The sequence below is a fragment of the Parasteatoda tepidariorum genome, chromosome 7 (assembly GCF_043381705.1).
Source record: "Parasteatoda tepidariorum isolate YZ-2023 chromosome 7, CAS_Ptep_4.0, whole genome shotgun sequence".
NCBI classification, from domain to species: domain Eukaryota; kingdom Metazoa; phylum Arthropoda; class Arachnida; order Araneae; family Theridiidae; genus Parasteatoda; species Parasteatoda tepidariorum.
Genome location: NC_092210.1, coordinates 72,562,133 through 72,582,969, shown reverse-complemented (window position 1 = coordinate 72,582,969; position 20,837 = coordinate 72,562,133). Strand labels below are relative to the sequence as shown.

The 20,837-nt window shown below is 29.4% G+C and overlaps 1 protein-coding gene across 1 annotated transcript in view; it reads left to right on the top strand.

Annotated features, from left to right (window-relative positions):
• The window catches only part of LOC107442043 (galanin receptor type 1), a 112,688-nt gene that overhangs the window by 54,407 nt on the left and 37,444 nt on the right, over positions 1 to 20,837 (top strand). The window contains exons 2-3 of the mRNA XM_071183622.1: positions 12,621 to 12,842; positions 16,606 to 16,803. Of these exons, the coding sequence (XP_071039723.1) occupies positions 12,631 to 12,842; positions 16,606 to 16,803 (410 nt within the window). The 5' untranslated portion in view covers positions 12,621 to 12,630. The remainder of the gene's footprint in view (positions 1 to 12,620; positions 12,843 to 16,605; positions 16,804 to 20,837) is intronic.

The following is a 20,837-nucleotide window of genomic DNA, read 5'->3' as shown; positions in this document are numbered from 1 at the left end:
GATATGACATATAACAATTGATATCGATGCATTTTTTAGTTCAGAAAAGATTGAAATCTTGTACAGTTATAACTGAAATTCTTGAGAATATTTGAAACATAACAAGCAGTGTTTTGAGAAAGTTTTAAATTATCATGTGTTAAAGAACATTGAATATATCATTAAAAGTACACTTTTAGACCAAAAGTATCGTAACACCCAATTAAAGGGGATCTGGTTGATGATGTAATTTGATGTGGTTCCTTTCCATTGAAACTGAGTCGTATGTGGACATTCTGGACGATGCTGCTCTCCTAACTCTATGGAAATATTTCGGGGAAAGCCCATTTCTCTTCCAGCAGGATTACTGCTCCATTCACACATCGGGGCTTGAACAGGCGTGGTTTGACAAAACGGGTGTTCAAAAACTGAACTGTCCTTCTCAGAGCCCCGATCTAAATCTCATAGACCACCATTGAGAAGAATTAGAGCACAGATTAAGTAGCCAACCATATCAACTATTCTCACAGCAAGCACTCACTTCAGCTGTGATGGAAGCCTGGAAGTTCATTCCTATGCCATCTATCAAAAACTGATGAAAAGTCTTCCCAGATTTGTGCAGGCATTCATCGATACAAAAGGGGTAATAACATCATAATAATATGTCCTCAGGAATCTAAGTCCATACCATTGGGTGCCCGGACACCTTCGGCCAGATAGTGTATAGGTCACGGCCAAAGCGCAAATTCGGTTACTTCGCGAATTGGCAGACCAGATCGCGAATTAGCCAAGAACACTGTAAATTGGCTGGCCAATGTCCGATCTTTCTTGATTTCGGGAATTGACCTGATGTAATTACATTTATTCGATGATATAATTACATTTATACGATATTTTAATACTTACTGACGATAGATTGCATTTATTCGATATTTTAATACTTACTGACTATAGATTACATTTATTTGATATCTTAAAACTTATTGACGATAGATTAGAGGATAAATACCGGGTATGTGCATGCCGGGCAGTGACACTGAATCTTAAAAAAACATCAGTGTAGGGTATACCGGGCAAATGTATATCGGGCAGTGGCACTGAACCTTAAAAAAATATCAGTGTAGGGTATACCGGGCAAATGTTTACTGGGCAGGGGCAGTTGACCTTAAAAAAACATCAGTGTAGCTCATACCGGGCAAATGTATACCGGGCAGAGACACTTGACCTTAAGAAACATGAGTGTATGATATACCGGGCAAATGTTGCCCGGACATTCTTGAATGAGCACATCGCGTTTTGGCCGGAACATAGTGGCCACTTCGCGAAATGACCGGTCAAAGAGCGAAATAATTGATCGTTTCAATTATTTCGCACTTTAGCAGAGAGGTATGGCCAATTCACGAAGTGGCCTGACTTCGGGCTTTGGCCGTGACATACATACCTAGTAAGTACAATAAAGTGATTAACCTTTCAAAATTTATATCATTTAGAGGCTATAACTAACAATTGCCAATGAAATTTGGTCAACGTAATAATTTTCAACACATTATGCTGGAGATTTTAATGCGTATGCGTAATGGCAATTTCGAGAGAAAACAGCTAGTCAGTGCCAGTTGCTTGTTTACTTTGTGTGGATGCAGAGACACTCCTTTAGAGTGCGTTGTTCATTCGTCGACCGAATACTTTATTCTAGATTGTTTTAAATTTCTTTACTTCTTTAAATTTCTTTTTTTAAAATACTTAACCTTAACAATTCCATCAGTGTAAGAGTGTACCGGGCAGTGGCACTTAACCTTAAAAAACATCTATGTAAGGTATGCCGGGCAGTGGCACTTAACCATAAACAACGTCAGTATAAGGGGTATACCGGTCATATGTGTACCTGAAAGTGGCACTTGACTTTAGGAAAAAATAACATCTGCGTAGGGTATACCGGGCAAATATGAATCGGTAAGTGACAGTTAACCTTAAAAATATTAGTGCGTGGTGAACAGATCAAAAGCCCTTACTTCTTTTAATTAATCCGATTATTAAAAATAATAAAAAGATTATTAATAATAAAACGATTATTAATAATAAAATGATTATTAATAATATCAAATTATTAATAATATCTTATATTTTCATTAATCTTTCGGAGTGATATTAATGGAGCGATTTTATGAACTCATTATCTCTTATTTATCTATATATAAGTGATAAAAAGATTAGTTGAAGCTTTTTATGTCATTTCTTTCCCTAAGTCTTTTGCTTAATTTATTATTAAAACTAAACGCTTCTTTACATTTTACTATACAAAACCTGTCTTTTTATCTATTTTTCGCTTCAAGCATGCATAAATTAATATCTTACGTTTTCCCTTAAACCGAACTGTGAGAAACGTATTATTTCCTCGACATATTTTCTGAACCAATTGCAATTACGCAGGTTTTCTTTTTTTTTCTTCCTATGATGTAACATATTAATTAACTATTTTGCAAGATTTTCCCTAATCTTTATTCGGGAGCATTCGATTTTATGTCTCTAGATGCTCGTTCTCTGATAATGATGGTAAAATAAAGTTTAATTTGTTCTTTTTAAATCCTGAACCTGTCTGTTCAACTCGCCCGACGGTCAAACTTAAAAGCCGCCAGGAAAAATAACTGTAGGACTCGGGTGCTGGATTGACAAAATGCAAGTTATTTGAAAAAAAAATGTAACAAAAGAGCGAAAGAATAGGGTTTTTCTTGATCATTAAAAAGTGATGGAGGTCCTATTTGTGATCAACTTTCTTTTATTATCGATGGTCTTACAAAATGTGCTGCTGCAAGTTTCCTTCAGCAAAAGAAAGTGCTTTTAAAGAATAAAAAAATTCTGAGGAAAAATGATTACAAGCAAATTCTATTCGCGTGTGCTCCTTACTTAAGTATAATAACTCTTGTAATTAATGAAATATTTGAAAAAATATTTAAGAAAATATGGTTTTTCGTAGTGAATGCGCAGTTAAAAACCGATCGCAATCATTAAAGCGAATATATGATTTGGTGGGATGAAAGTGTTATTAAATTTGGCTTATTGTTTTAAATATTTTGAAACAATTTTTACCAGTGTTTTATATTTATCTACAAAATAATCTTGATTTTTTTAATAGTAATTATATTGATAATTAATGATGTTATTTATTTTGATCAATGAATGATTTTATTTATTTATTTGGTTTAATAGTAATAAATTTCAAAATATTTCACGATAATAAAAGTAATTGGTGTTCAAATAACAGCAAAAATTTGTTGATTTTTATAACAAGTTACTAAATTTCTTTCCCTTGTCTTTGCTATTTCAGGTGATAGTATTTTTCGATATACATATATATAGAGCTTATTTTCATTCTTAAGCAGATTTGCTTATCTTTACAATTTGGAAATATTTTTAAAATTTATTATAATTGTTAAAAAAGAATATTTTTTTCAATACTCTTTTCTCTTAATTTTATAAATTGATTATTTTAATTAGCAGAATAAACTAAAAAAAAGGGGAATTATTGTCTATTTTATTATATTATATGTTGAAATCATTTTAAGAGATAGTTCATATGATTAATTGTTTGGGTAAAATGTTTTAATTTTGTGCTTAGGGCTAAGATAGATAAGCAAGTCAAATATTTGAATTTACTTTCTTCCAAATGTAATAATTGATAATTGAAATTTACTTTTAATGTCTGAGTATCCTTATGGAGTGGCAGAAATTTTAAACAATTCTGTATCACTTAATTTATTACGGATTGTAATAGCTTCAATATATAAGTGACAATCATTTTTCCATCTTATTAAACTGCTATGTTTTGAATGCCAAAATTTAAAATTAAAAATCAAATTGGCTAAATTGTTCCTGAGAAAAAATAGTCGAAGATAAGATGATAGAAAATTTCTATATCTCAGAAACTATTCAACCTTTTTCATGCTAAAACTGGAATCACGTAGCTTAATGTTATGTCATTAAGTTAAATAATAAAGTTGTAATAAGGAATAATTTTTAAAATTTATTTTTTCACTTAAAACCGCTTTTGCTTAAGATATTTTATAAAAGGATGCAAAGATATTTTTGATTCAGGAGTTTTTATCCTAGATACATGGAAAAATACACGAATAGTAAAAATAATATACATTCTTCTGATTATCTATTAAGAATGCATTTCTGGGTCAGTTATTCCAATTATTTTCATACCCAAGGACCTCTTAGAAGCCATATCAAATCAATGACCGATCCCATAAACTAAATAAAAGAAAACCTTCATAGTTCTACATCTATTACATACTAACTAAATAGGGTAATGATTATAGTTTTGTTTACTTACTTATAAGTTCCAGAAAATAGTGAAAGCACGTGGTATATAAACTCTGGTATTCGAGTAATTAATAGGTTTCCTGTGTATTGTATTTGGGTGTAATAACTGTGATGAAATAATTCATAAAATATATTTTCACACTTCTACCAAATAAATAAATAAGAAAATATAATCCTATTATACTGTCTGAATAACAAAACATTAAACAGACTTAATTTACGTGAAGTTCCAATATTACTTTGAAAAATAATTTAGGAATATACCAAAACTACTTTTAAAGTCATAATGTCATAATTTCATTTTTATTCGTTTATAAAGTAATTAACGTGCATTATTATTTACAAAGTACATTGAAAGCGTCATACTTATTATTGGACTCCAATTTTCACCTTAAAGACTCTTTTGTTCTTTCTCTCTTTCAAAAATGAACTAAAATTAAGTTTAAGCAAATCTAAATTTTTTCCTGTTGTTATTTTGCCTCAATACAAATATTTTGTAGACTACATGAAATAGTCCCACGAACCACAAGTAGTACACGTTGGTAGCTGCAGGTTATGAATATTTTTTTCTAAATATACCATTCAAGTTCTTATAAGTTTAAAATTACTTAAATTAGTTAATGTTTTCAAGTTCCATTTATATTCTTCAATTTAAAAAGTGAGATTTTCAGTGTTAATACTCTTTGAGCATCAAATTATACTATTTTGTTTGGCATTATCACCTACAGCAAAATTATTTTTCATGGAATAATTTATATATCTGTCAGCTACACCTGAATACAAAATTTTTTTCACAACATTTACTGTATCGGAAAGGTGAAAACGGGACAAAAACATCAATATGATAATATATACCTGTCGAAATGTAATCATATTGACTAGGGGTTTCAGACTCAAAAATGATTCCAGCATTAAGAATCAATAGTAGAATGGCAGATGATCACTTTCTTTCAAATTACCCCGAATAGTTTGTACTATTTTTTTTCTTTTTGCATTAACATGGATTTTTTCATTTTGTTTCATAGTTTCCTTCTCTCTTATGTAATTTTTAAATTAAAAGAAATGGTAGAAGAAGAGTTCCTGTTAAATAACTTTTTATAAAATTTTTCTTCATTTGTTAAAGGTAATATTTTACAATTTTTATTTTTAAGAAACTAATGTGTCAATATCCCAAAACGAACCCTATAAAACTAATACAAAACAAATGAAATAAAATAAAAATATGACCACCGAAGCCGACGTCTTCAGGGGGTACCGGCCCCGGTAGCCATTAAAAACAAAACCATTTCTATTTGAGGGAGAAGCAAAAGCTTAAAATATCTCCCTCAGTACCCCGATGGTTTTGTATAGAGGTCCAGGAAAAACAAGATACATTCAAAAGAATAAACAAATTACGAAAAGAAAATCAATAAAAATCATCAGAAAATTAAAAACTCACAGTCACAGGTCAAGAATCAACTTCAAAAGCGGAGGAAAAGAAAACACTAAAAACTGAAAAACAACGCCCCCTATAATAATGCGCAGTAAAAGTTTAAAAATGATATGAAAAGGTCAGGAGAAGGAGATACGTAGATAAATTAATAGAATGCTTAACTGGGGCTGCTCAGTTAAGACTAGAATTGCGCCCTGTTAAAAGAAAAAATATATAAAAACTTAAAAACCATCAATCATTTTTTTAATTAAAAAATTAACATTACAAAAATTAAAAGGAAAATCATTTTTACTCAAATTATTTAAAAAATTATCCACAGCTTCCCGAAAACTTTCAACATTATTACAAATTTTCTTGATCCTAACTAATTGCGAAAAAACAAGATTTTTGAATATTTTACTACACAAATTAGTTTTAAAGTTGCAGAAAAAAATAACATTAAAATTAAAGGCTTTTCTTTTATCAAACACACCAATTTTAATAAAATTGTTAACAATATCAATTTTAAAATCTAAATATTCAATATTAAAGCAATTTTCATTAGTTTTTTTCAGGACCAAATCACCAGGATAAATTGTATAAATAAAATTAAAATCGTCACAATTAAACAAAATCAAATCATCAATGTATCGGAAAGCATTAAGTACTTTATGTTCAAGAAATTTAGCCTCAAAAAAGTGCAAAAAAATGTTGGCAAAAGCCCCAGAAAAGGAATTACCTTGTGGAATTCCAATAATTTGTTTATAAAAATCTAAACCATTAAAAAGAACATTCTCAAAAAGATTAAACTTGCATAAATCTAACCAGTTAAACCTATCAATTTTTTCATCAAATAAATACTTGTCATAAATACCTTCACAAATCTCAATAATTTTTTCATGTGGTATGCTGGTATACAAATTTTCAAAATCAAAAGTGTTAATGCTGGAAATATCATTACTTTTAATAAAATCCAAAACTTCAACATTACTTTCAATAATAATATTTTTCTCTTTTTTAATTTTAAGCAAAATAATTTTTAAAAAACAAAAAAACCTTTTACTAATATCAGAATTATAACTATTAGTACCACATGCTATAAACCTAAATTTAATCGGATTTTTATGAAATTTAACTATTGGAAATAAATACTATAAAACTAAAATATTTTGCTCATTGTGACAAACAATATTTATTTATTTAAATTGTTTTTTAAATGAAATAATTTTCTAAAGCTACATGTAACATTTTGCATTATCTTTTTGTGTTTTGCAGTTACATCCCTTGAAATGGCGAAACACGCAAAAACTGATTAAATTATCTGAGACAATATTTTCATGTGAACTATTTCCTATATTTTAAGCACTAAAAATATAGCAGCTCAAAAATAAGCCTTTTTTATATCTTTTTTTCATATAATTGTCGAAACAAGCAAAAAATATTTATTTAAATTCATTTTATCTTGGAAGACTAAGAACAATTTGTTTTTTATTTCTTGATGTTATATCAGTAGATATATAATGAAACACATGAAATGAAAAAAAGGGAGAATTAACTTCGTGAAGCTTCCTGACTTCACAGTTATGTATATTAAAAGCACTAAGAATCCGAATCCACACTATGGAAGAATCACTGAGAACTTGTGGCGTAACTACCACCACAAATATTAAATACTAAATCACTAGTATATAAAGCATGTTAACTCGATTCAATCTTGAGATACCTTTTGATAGATGAAAGTTGACATAGTCGATTTATAATTCCCCTCAAAGAAAAGAAAAAAAATCCGGTGAAGTAAATCAAGTCTCCCGGTAATAAACCAAAAAATGAAGTAGAAGAAAAATATAACCGAAATGCTATAAACAAAAACTAAGAAGAAAATGAATAAAAAATATAATGAGCAAATTTAATATAAATAAATAAACTGCAATTATCAACTAGTGGTATTCGTTCATCGAATTCTATCACAGATAAAATTCTGGAAGAGGAGTAATGTGGTATATAAGACATGTTAACTCGATTCAATCTTGAGATACCTTTTGATAGATGAAGGTTGACATAGTCGATTTATAATTCCCCTCAAAGAAAAGAAGAAAAAATCTGAAGTAAATCAAGTCTCCCGGTAATAAATCAAAAAATGAAGAAGAAGAAAAATATGACCTAAGTGCTAGAAACAAAAATTAAGAAGAAAATGAATAAGAAATATAATGAGCAAATTTAATATAAATAAATAAACTGCATTAATCAACTAGTGGTATTCGTTCATCGAATTCTATCACTGATGAAATTCTGGAAGAGGAGTAATGTGGCATAACTACCACCACAAATATTAAATACTAAATCACTAGTATATAAGACATGCTAACTCGATCCGATCTTGAGATATCTTTTGATAGATGAAGGTTGACATAGTCGATAATTAAATCCCACACTAACTAACGTCGAATTAAGAATCCAAATCTTCGCGTGTTTCGATGATTCTTTAAGCTTGAAAAAATAATTTCCTTATATTTTCCGCCATAAAAAATAAAAACAAATGCAAAGTAAAAAATCTTAATGACTTAAACATTTTTGATCTTTCTAACAATTAATAAATATGTATTCGAAGTTATCTCTTCGTAAAATACTATTCAGATGACTAGGGACATTTTTTGTAATTGGATCAATAGTAATGGAGAAACGCAAAAAATGGCGAAACATGAAAATTGGTTAATGTTATTGTTGTCTGTTTTATGTTTGTAGGCTTCAAAACTGGAAAAGAAATTAATTTACCTTCTTAGATATAAATGAAATCCCACCCTTTCGTGGTAAAGATTTATTTTTATGAATGAACTCACTCTTGCAAAAATCATTTAGTAAATAACAAATTTATTTTAATTGTATGCTTTTGCTATCAAAGATTATCTGATTCCCTAAAAACTATCAAAATAATTATATCTTCTAAATTAAGAAAACAAATGAATAGAAATTAATTAAAATTAATTTTTTAATGAAATGTTCATTGTAGCTTTTAATTTCGTAAACACATTTGAAGATAGCATATATACTTTAGAATTAATTCATTCGGTGCTTCTTTTTAAAACTTAAAAATATTCTTTCTTCTATGAACTACTGAATGGAATTAAAAGTGCATAAATATTTATTTAGTAATTCAATGAGATTTCTTAAATGGTAAGATATTATTGCACTGTAAGTTTTTTTTCAAGACTAAGTATTTTCCTTTTTGAAAAAATTATTTTTCTCAAAAGCGTATATTTATTTAAGAATCTGCATTTCTATGTACTTAAGTGCATAAAAAGATAAAACTTGCTGAAGATTAGATGCATAAATTTTCATATCCTTTATAATTTTATTTATTTAATATTTTTATTTATTTTTATTTATTTATTTTCTGTGATCCTGTATTTTTTTTCTCATTTTCCTTAAGCTATTGAAACTACATTTTTATTGACACAACATTTGAGTTGAAATAGTCGTCTCGTTTTAACTCAAATTGAGGAGCATTGAGGAGCAAATTGCATTTGAGAGCCTGGACAAAGGTAGAATGAAAATATGGCAAAAACAAGGTTTACAGTAAAAGCTAAATAATGAGAATTCTTTGAAAATTTTATTTGCATGCCTTTAATTCATCTTTAAAAGGAAACAAGCTTGGCATACTAATATTTATACTAAGTTTAAAAAAGGATTAATTAGTTAACAATTCTATGGCAAACCAAATCAAAATGAAAATGCAAGTTTGCCTGCTATCTAAGTATATTCTCAGAACTTATTAAGCTGAAAGGCCTATTGAAAGCTTGCACCCTTTTAATATCAAATAAAGTTTATACGTATTTTGTTATATTGAAAACGATTACAAATATAGCTTACCGAAAATAATTTCTAATAAACATCTGTTCTTTTCCTTATTTGATAAAGAACGAAAATATTTCATTTGTGACGTATAAAATTTTTGGCATCATTTTAAGCTATATAATTAAATTAAAAATGCAAAATGTGAACGATTTAAAAAAAATCCTATTTTTATATTTTCCTTTTTTAAGAAATTTTCAGACTTATTTTAAAAAAGATTTCGTATTTTATCATTTAGATTTGCACAGTTTTAACTTACATAAAATTTTGTCTTCCTCATAATTCAAAATGGATTCAAATGGGATTCAAAATGGATTTAAAATGGATTCAAATGGATTCAATTATTGGAGACGTAATTTTTTTCCTCTGATTTGTAATAAACCACTGAAAAATTCATCTTAAACAGAGGTTCTGTATTTCCATATAAAAAGAAGAAATTCTAAATGATTTCTACAAACAATGTAAATCTCATATTTAATGTTAAAATCCTTATAATAATGAATATTGAGTACCAAACGTTTCAAATGCATTAATAATTCGATGAAACAAAAGGGAGTAGCATGCAAGTTCATAAGCTATTGAATCACATATGAATATATTCGATAAAACGGACGCGATGTTTGTTTTCGTAAATAAATGATATTTCTCTTTCATTATATGTTGCCCAGAAGCTCTCTCTCTCTCTCTCTCTCTACAAATAGAATCTATCGTTTCATAAAAGTTAAATTTCCAATATCTATTACATTTCATATGTTTTCAGTAGTTCGAAAAGATTAAATTACGAAGAGATCTAATAGCAAGGATGGAGATATTAGTAAATATCAAATATATAAGGGTGCATAGTTGAATTGTAAGCAAAATATAACTTAATCTATTGCTTAAAAGCAATAAAAAATTAATAATTTTACTCTGAGCAAACTTGTTATGAACCAATGGGAAATTTAAATTACCTTTCTACTTTTATATATCTTGAGATTGAATTTTTCAAATTTATTTGTGTTCAGCTTATGGAACAACTAGTTCATTCCTGTTTAATAATTACAATTTAATTTTTCTTATTCTTTCGGATTCTACACTCACTCTGGCTTTTATATTACCTTTTTTTATTATAGCTTTGTTAGGTCAAGAAACACAGCTTTAATGTTACCTGGAAACCGATTTGAAGGAAAGAGTTGAATTTCATCTAGACTGGCAAGTGAAACATTATTTCTGTTCTTTCACACTGAATTGAATTAGACCAGTCCCAAATCAATCGGACTAATAGTTAAGAAATTACAATGGTTTAATGCACAAAAAATACAAATTTATACTGGTACCAGCTAACTTATTCGATATTGATATCTAAGCAACTCATATTTTTTTTTATGTATTTTTATACATTAAACTGAATGAGTTTATCACAACCAATAGAATAAATAGTTTGAAAGCTGCAAGTGCTGCCATCTGTCCAGGATTTCACTTACCGTGGTTAAAAATGTAGATGGGGTGCAAAAGAGACTCTTTTGAGCAGGCTGCGTTTCAAACCGGAAACTTAGTTCGCATAAGGCGATGCTGCAATCCAGAATGAATTAGTCAGAATCATATAATAAACGTTCAAGACTCCAGCGGTCAAGACTACTAATTCCTAACTTCATTACGATTCAGGGCACTGGGATTTTTTTGTCTAAGACTAGAGCTGGGCCGTAGTATCTCAAAGGACAAAGCGCTTGAAACCCAAAGAGAAACCCCAGGTTCGAATCCCATCGATAACTGGTCAATTTGAATTCCGCACCCGGCTTACACCGACCAGATTACTAACGTAGAATGTTCTCAGTGGTAGACGGATCATGAGTTAGAGTACCCTTGCCGCCAGACTAACCGTAAAATGTTTTCGTGGTTTTTCTCTCCAAGTAACACGATTAGTTCAATCAAAAAGTTCTCAACGAAGAAAAATGTCTCCCAATACTTGATCCATGAGTTCCCTTGTCTTCAGCATTGGGTTCAAAACTACAAGGCCTCAGAGTTTAACATTGGTAGTCGTAAACTCAAAATTGCGTAGGCAGTTCAATGACAGTTAATAAAATAAAATAAGACTTGAGCTGGCTGTAAATTAATGGTCAATTTAAATTTTGGTGAAATTCGTTACATTTACGAGGAGAGTTTACTGTATAAACAAATGACTAATTATCTGACTTTGGCAGAAGTTTTTCGAGTATTCTGTACTAACTTAGGCATTACACGAAATTTATGCTTAGTATCAAATGTCATACTTTTTAGGTACTTTTAAACAAAAGAATTTTTATATATACTGCATAGAGTAAATAAACAATAGCTAATATTCTCTGTGAAAATATGATATTATAGTTTGACACACGCAATTAACATAGAAATAAGCAACACAGTACTTATATTTCTTACTTTATAATTCTTGACAAAAAAAAAGAAACTTTTTGATTAAAAAAAACTTATTTAGTAACTTTTTTATTTAATAAATTATTATTTTTGTGCCACAAAAATTATTTTTCGTCCATATATATAGTTATTAAATACATCCCATTAAGAAAAAGTTTCAGTGTAAGGAATACCGGGCAATGTCACTTTACTTAAAGAAAGGGATCAGTGTAAGAAAAAGGTGAATAGTCCGCGAATCGTTGAATTGTTATTTTCCCCAGTTAAAACTGTTATCATTAATAATACATAACAATTACTAAAATTTTATGAGTTTCTTATTTAATAAAACGAAACAAATGAAGAAACTGGCTCACCAAGAAATAATATCAATTTCATACTTTTTCAAGAACTAATCAGATTTTCTATTTTCTAAGCCGTATTTAATGTATATTGTGGTATTGACTGTAATAGAACGTGGAATCGAATTTCTATGCAATGTGTGAAAGCATAATTATTTCGCAAATGGCCGGTCGATGCCAGTTTCACAATGCCAGCCAGATTTTCAACTTTGCGTTTATTTGAAATATTCTCCTCGCTTATTTCACTACTAAATGTCCTTACATTCATTCATTTAAATACATTGTTGTAAATCTGTTTCTAAGTTTGCGTTCTGTTATTCTTTAACTAGATTAGAAGAAATGAAGAATCAAAGCTGTGATTCAGGAAAGTCAGAAGCGGTGTGTGAAGAACCAACTAGAATATTCTTTGAGACACCTGAGGATATGCTGAATCCATTAGCTATTAATCCATCTTTTGTACCTATTGTCCTCACCCACAGCATAATCTTCTTCCTAGGCATTGTTGGAAATATGGTTGTTATCGTGACTTGGGCAGGGTCCAAGCCAACCAGGTGAAAATGATTTGCATACGGAACTTAATATATTCAATTTCATTAAATATATTCAGGCAGCCTACATTACTAATATAAATGTGTATACTTTAAATTCATAATTGTGTCAAATTAATTCCTCAAATTTAACAAATTAATTCTTATTCTGTTTTCAAATATTTTTCTATTATTTCTATGAAAATTATATGGATAAAAGGTTAATTGGAAATTCGTTTAGCGGAACCTTGCGCAGATGACGCTTAATTATGTTGATTGGTTGGTTCTAATGCCACTTGCAACTCGGGCGAGCCTGTTTGGTGAAACCAAGCGAATTTAAGGCAGAGTGTGCGATTCTTGTTATTCAGTGGTGCCATCTATGGCCAAGAATTCAACTTCGCCTCACCATGTCGTCACACCTGTTTATAAGGCGGACCCATTCATACATCCATTCATTCATCCACAGATCCTAATTTTGACCTGAATCAGAGAACGATCGATCTCCAATCCAGTACCCCCAGAGGTGTTGATTTGTTATGCGAACATGGAGGACTTTGCGACTCGACAGAATTTTAACGTGCATCAGTCACCAACTACAGTCTTAGGCCATCTGGGTTCGAACCCACGAACTCTCGGACATGGGCCCAGCTCCCAACCGACCAGCCTATTCCGCTTAATTATGTAATTTCAGTAATATATTCTACTGGTATTATGGTAATTGGCGAAGTTTTAAGAGAAATTCTGCAATGGGTTTGTCGAACTTTCAGAACATATTTTTTCCAGTGGTAGCAAAGGTGTATTTATATTTCAATGAATTAGAATTAAAGGAACTTTTTTCTCCACTACTTACAAATATTGTAAACAATAAATTAAATTATTTTAAACGAATAATTACGAATAAAAAAAATAAAATTAATTTAACTTTACAAGTTGAAGAACTCAGTGGAAAAACCAGGTAAGTGACATTTGCATAGAGGCTACAATCAGGGTAAGAAAATTCGAGTAAGTTGTTTCTGAACTATTTTATCACCGATTTATTAGAAGGTGGGACTATTAATTCTTTGCCTCATTTTATTTTTCATCGCCTAATTCAAAAATTAAAATCAAGCAAGCATACTAAAAGAAATGTGGCTAAGATATGTTGATAATACAGTGAAAACAAGAACAATTCTGTTACATTAAATATACCCGTATGGAAGCAGCACCTTTGTTATTTTAACTGATTCATAAATACCCCTAAAATGTCACTTACCTGGTTCTTCCACTAAGAACTTCGATTGCGTCGGAATATGCCCTTTAGTTATGTGCATGATTCAGTTTTGTGCATGTTCACTACTGACTGATTTTTTTTATTCATCCAGTAAGAAGAAAGAGTAAACATTCAGCTAATAAAATGTAAATTTAAAAAAAAATCACATCAATTAGCATATGTCTGTTTCATTCTTTATTTATTTATTATTTCATTTCTAGATTATTAAATGATCCTTTCCTCTCAGTTTAAAAAATTGAAGTATAAATTTATATTTTTCATTTAATTTTTTCTTTATAATTTCATTGATATATTTAACAGACAACGAAATTAGTTTTACAAATATTTTTAATAGAGTCATATTTAAAATGATTAACGTTCTCAATTTTTTATTGATTGTACATTATACCATTAATGAAAGATTTTATTATTCATATATTAAGGTAAGTGCTTTGCGAATGCACATACATTGAAGCATTGTATACTAATTCATCAGTTCTAAAGGAAACTATCAATTGTTTTTATTCTGTAAAATGAATAAAATAATTTTAAAATATTTCCTTTGCTTCACTCTATTTACAACTTCTATATTTATTATTCAACGAGAAAAAAAAATTATTCCGTAATTACAATGCTTACCCTTTCTTTAAACATTTTTAAAAAACAAGTTTGACAGAATTTTTAGAATCACTAATTAATATTTAATTGCGAAAAAAAGGGATTTTTCATCTTTGTTGTTGTTGTTAATTTACGTCGCACTAGAGCTGCACAATTGGCTATTGGCGACGGTCTGGGAAACATCCCTGAGGATGATCCGAAGACATGCCATCACAATTTTGATCCTGTGCAGAGGGGATGGCACCCCTGCTTCGGTAGCCTGACGACCTGCACGCGAAGTCGAGCACTTTACAGTAGAACAGTTTAACGAGGACCAATACCGCACACCCTCGGTCCCTACGCAGACTGATCCAAGTGGTCACCCACCCGTATACTGGCCGCAACCGGTGATGCTTGACTTCGGTGATCTGCTGGGAACCGTGTCTTAACGATCAGTCCACTGCGGGACTTATCATCTTTGATTTAAGTATTAAATTTCAAGAAATAATGCTCCCTTTGCTTAAATGCTTAAAATGATAATGCTTAAAATGATTAATGATATTTTGACGATATCTTCTCGAAAAACTCAAAAGGAAAACCGTGAAAAATGGAATTTGCCATATGCCAAACCAAAAAACTACTGCACACATTGAACGCGTCATATACACGTGGAGTTTCATTACCACCGCTTTATGATACGTTTTTAAAATTTTTGCTAAGAATGAAGTAACTAAAACACACACGTAAGTCAATTAATAAATAATCCTTAGAAACTGAAGCTGCAAGGTATTACTTGAATAAAAAAAAACTCCAATAACTTCAAAAATATACAGATTGGAAATAACAGCCGACGTGTTACAAGCGTCCATTTTCAAGACCTGCCAGACCTGAATGAGAAGAAGCACAAGTGATTTGAAATATAACGTTTAGTTACTAAAGAAAAATGGAAAATATAGGTGAGAAAAAACATGAAAAACCTCCGTAACCGAGAGGGAATAAAAATAAACATCAGAAAAACTGAAGGAGAAAAATCACTGTGGCTGAAAGGGACAAATCAGGGTTCCACGAGTTATGAAGAGATGGTGAAGAACTTATATCGTTAGCAAGAAAATCATCATTATTAAGAATAAAGCAGGATTCCAGAGCATCAAGATGAGCTGATGTGACTGAGGTGGAATTAATTTTGGCGCTAACGAAATTGAGTTTATGCCCAAGATTCCAACAATGTGCAGCAATTGAGGAATTCTCGTATTCTTGATAAGACATATATTTTTTATGTCCCTTATATCTAAATTTTTAAGCACTTCAGTTTCTCGGGATTATTTAACAAATTTATTTACGTGTGTCATTACGTGTGTAGGCATTTTGCGCATTTCCATTTTACATGGTTCTTCTTTCGAGTTTTTGTCAACAAAAATCGTCATAATGTGATGAATTATTTTGAGCTATAAAAGAAGTAAAATATTCAAAGGTTATTCATTTTTTGAAAGATAATTCTTAAATAAAAGATGAAAGATAGCTTTTTTCATAATTAAATATTAATTGGCGATAAGTTTAATTATAAATATGTTTCTATCAAACTTATTTCTTAAAATACGTCAAAAGAAAGAGTAAGTATTGTAATTAGAGAATATTTTTTTCCTTGATAATGAATTTACAATGCTTCAATTTATGTGTATTTCCAAAGCAATTTATGAGTTTTTGTCAGCAAATATTGCTTAAACTTTCATTTCGTTGACGTTTATCAATGTTTATGAATCAATTTTTCCGAAAATTTTATAATTCAACAAACATAATTTTTAAAGGATCTTAACCTCGAAAAACAACTTTCTTTTTTTGTTTACTAACAAATTTTTTTTTAAAACGAGTCCATATTTAATACCAAGTTTTAATTTTTCTTCAAAAAGAAAAAAATTCAATTTGACAAAATTTGATTTTTAGGTCACCCACGTGCACGTTTTTAGTGAGCCTTGCTGTTGCCGATCTTATTTTGTTGGTTTTTTACGTCCCTCTGGAGCTGATGGGTTATTTTGTTATCACGTGGGATGCTGGAGGAACCATTTGCAAACTTAGTTCATACGTCGAGATGTTATCTGGCATGGCATCTGTATTGAATCTTACTGCTGTTAGCATTGAAAGGTGTGGGTTATTTTCTTCTTTATTTCTGTAGAATTAATATTACTCTGAGAAAAAGTCTGGTCAAATCTGCCAGAATATAGATAAATTTACCATGTTACTACCTCTATACCAAAATATTCAGTAATTTTTGATGAATTGTTTTGTTAATTATTTTGATTAACTACCAAAAATTTTATTTATTAATTATATTTTATTCATTATTAATTAATAATTTATTTGAATATATTAAAAAGTCAGGTAGAATAAAGTCTGGTTAAAACCTGCCAGTATATGGATACATTTACCATGTTTCTACCTCTATACCAAAATATTCAGTAATTTTTGCCGAATTGTTTTTTTAATGATTTTGATTAACTACCACTAATTTTATTTATTAATTATATTTTATTCATTATTAATTAATAATTTATTTGAATATATTAAAAAGTCTGGTAGAATAAAGTCCGGTTAAAACCTGCTAGCATATGGATAAATTTAATATGTTTCTAACTCTATACCAAAATATTTAGTAATTATTGCCGAATCGTTTTGTTAATGATTTTGATTAACTACCAATAATTTTATTTAGTAATTATATTTATTCATTATTAATTAGTAATCAATTTGAATATAATTTTATAACAATTTATAAACTTGTAAATGTGGTTGAATTTAGTAGTTTTATCATGTTATCTTAGAGCAAGGCGTGAAACCATTTATTTGGTTAAATTTACTTTTCAGTTTTGTATTTTTACTAAATGTGTGGTAATAAGAATTATAATTTTAAAAACCAGAATTTCCGATAAATATGAACGGAAAAATTACCGAAATAAATGGTTTAAAAACTTATGTTTTGGATTTATTTATCAAAATTACGTTGTTGTTTTTTCTTACTAGAAATTTTGTTATCATGCTGTACGGTAATTTTTCAGATTTTCTTTTCTTCTGTGTAGATAAGTTTACAATATTGCCAACATAGCCATTCATTGTTTTGCAAATTGTTATATTATTATTTATTTCAATTTTAAAATGATAATATTTTGTTGCGAAGTGGTATAAAGTATTATACTTGTAGAATTTTTTAATAGATTTCAGTGATGTGTCTAAATTTTAGTAACCTTAAATTTTTTGAATGTATATTTTTTCAATTTGTAACAAAGGGCTATACATGAAACTTTCGCAGTGAAGCAATAAAAGGATTCCTTTATCTTGTATAGTTCAGATCAATTTTATTATTACTTTTTCAAACAAGAAACGCATTGAACATAATACTGCATAAATTTGTCAGCTGTTAACGATATTGATCAATGCTCAACGATGTTTCTGAACGAAATAATTCTGCTTATACATAATGATACCGAAACAGAAACATGATTTGATTTTACCATTCAACAATTTTTTATCCTCTGATTTCTAGACACTGAAGAAGTTTCTTGTTTTTGGAACACAGACTCCATTTCTGTACAGTCGGCAAAAAAAAAAAAGATATCACCCTGAATAACTTTCGTTCTAATGATCGAATTTTCATGAACTAAGTGCGAATCTTAATGGCTAATGGGGGTAACCTCAAACTCGAAATCAGACACAAAAACGTACTTTCTCTGAATAAACATATATTTTTTTACATATTTGGAATCCTGACCCTTGAAATAGGGAGAATAGACAAAACTTCGAAAAATTTGGGTCGTAATTGGTTCGCAATAAAGATATATATATTTGGCGATAACAGCCAAGAAGGGCCTTGAAAACGGCCGAGTAAAGTCGCCACCGCAAATGAATATTTTGAAATAACCCATGGACTAATTCAAGAGAGAAATACTTAATTTTACTCGGTTGCTAAGCAATCAATTTTAAACTATAAAAAATTGAAATAATGTTCTGCGATTGCTCGGAGAGGTTTTAATAATAGTTAATAGAAAATAACTCGAAGTTTCAAGGCTATTGACAATTTTTAAACTGATTTTTGCAAAAAACGTAATTTTTTTTTTTCAATCTCCTTCCTTTAAAGAGAAAATTTGAATCGATTTATGAAGTATTTATGATTTTCTAAGCTTTTAGAATTTGACTACATGATTTGCGTTTTTTATGTTGTTTTGTTTTATTTAAATGATGATTTCATTCTAAAATCAAATTTACATAAATTATTACAACTATATGCAAAATCTTAGAGATAATCATTTTTACAGTTTTAATCGAGTCTTCTTGACAAGAAAGTTTGAAGAAACAGTTGTTCAAATGAATTAAATGATAATAAATAATTATTAAAAATTATTTTTTGCATGCAATTATCTTTGGGTAAATAGGTTTTATAAATGGGTGCATTTTTTAATTGCTTCATTAGTTTTAAAAATATGACTAAAAAAGCAAAAAGTGAAATTAACATTAAGGGGTCCGAACTTTGGATCGCTCTCCTGACCCAACTATGGGGATCATATTTCCCAGATTGCGGCTACCCCCCATATTTTGAAGGTTCAAAATCTAAATATGTAAAAATAAATATATTTTTATTCCTAGAAAGTACGTTTTTGTGTCTGATTTCGTAACTTAATTAATAATTAGCACTAAATACGTTTGCATATTTAAGGTCACCCCCAAGAATCCTTAAGATTGACACTTAGTACGTGAAAATCCGATCATTAGAACGANTCAGATTGCGGCTACCTCCTATATTTTGAAGGTTCAAAATCCAAATATGTAAAAATAAATATATTTTTATTCCTAGAAAGTACGTTTTTGTATCTGATTTCGTAACTTAATTAATAGTTAACACTAAATACATTTGCATATTTAAGGTCACCCCCAAGAATCCTTAAGATTGACACTTAGTACGTGAAAATCCGATCATTTGAACGAAAGTTATTCATTGTGATTTCTTTTTTTGCCGACTGTACCTGTATGTATGCTTTATTCACCTTGTTTTGCTTGATTCAAAGATTTATCTTTAACAGGATTCTGTTCCATCATGTAGAGCAAAGAACCGTCATGGTTGGTCACAAATTTCTTTATTTTCTTATAGCAGAAGAAAAATCACTTTACGCCCCAATAGATCACATAACTTTTATACATGTTGAAACTTACGCATAAGGATTTTTACTAAACATTTTAAAATTTTGACATCCCCAAAAAATTCTTGTGCAAGGATTAGGAAAAGAAATATGAAGATGTGAGTGCGTTTCATGGCAGAAAACATGGCAAAAGTAGTAATTTTAAAAATTTGTAAATAAGTTGTAACATTTTCCTTTTTAATTGAAAGTTTGGTTCGAATATTTTAATAAACAAATAAATTTGTGTGTCGTATTTGTTGAAAGTATTTCTTGTCACCTTGTGCACATAAATTCGTGAAGGAGAGAATAGAGTATGTGTAGGAAACAATTTGAAGGGAGAGGTGGCATGCGTTTGTCTGATTTTTTTTCTTTAATAAAATTTACAGTCCATTGAATCTTGTGTGGGGAAATTTGTTCTTGTAATTATAGCTTCAACTCCAACTGTAGTGAACAAATGTCATTCTCTTATTCAGTAGAGTTATTATTCTTTTTCTGCCTAGGTTACAATTATAATGTCATAAACAACCCGCTTTATTTGCTTTACACTTTCAAGCCTGATGAAGGAAAGTTCGTTCACCAGGAAAGTATTACCTGTTGCTGTATTTATGAATTTTACTATACGTGTAAAAAAAATATTTAAGAAAAACGTTAAATTGAATTAATCAGATCTTGGTTCATTTCGAATTCGAGAATTTTAAATTCTAAATTTTTTAATTGCTTTTGTTTAAGGTAGTTTTAGTTCGAGAATTACCACGCACTAAATAACCCTCTTTCAAATTCATTTATAATTATTTTTCATCGTTTCGATGATACACCCTTGTGCAAATTAATTGAAACAAACTCAATAAATTCAGAAAACTAAGAGAAAATGCTATTTTATTTAAATTTATACAAACTCAAAAATTTTTAGTACATAATATGATCTCCACGACACTTTATTAACATTTGGACACGATTCGGCATGGATTCCACTAATTTTTTACAGTCATTTATAATATTTGTGTCCTTGTA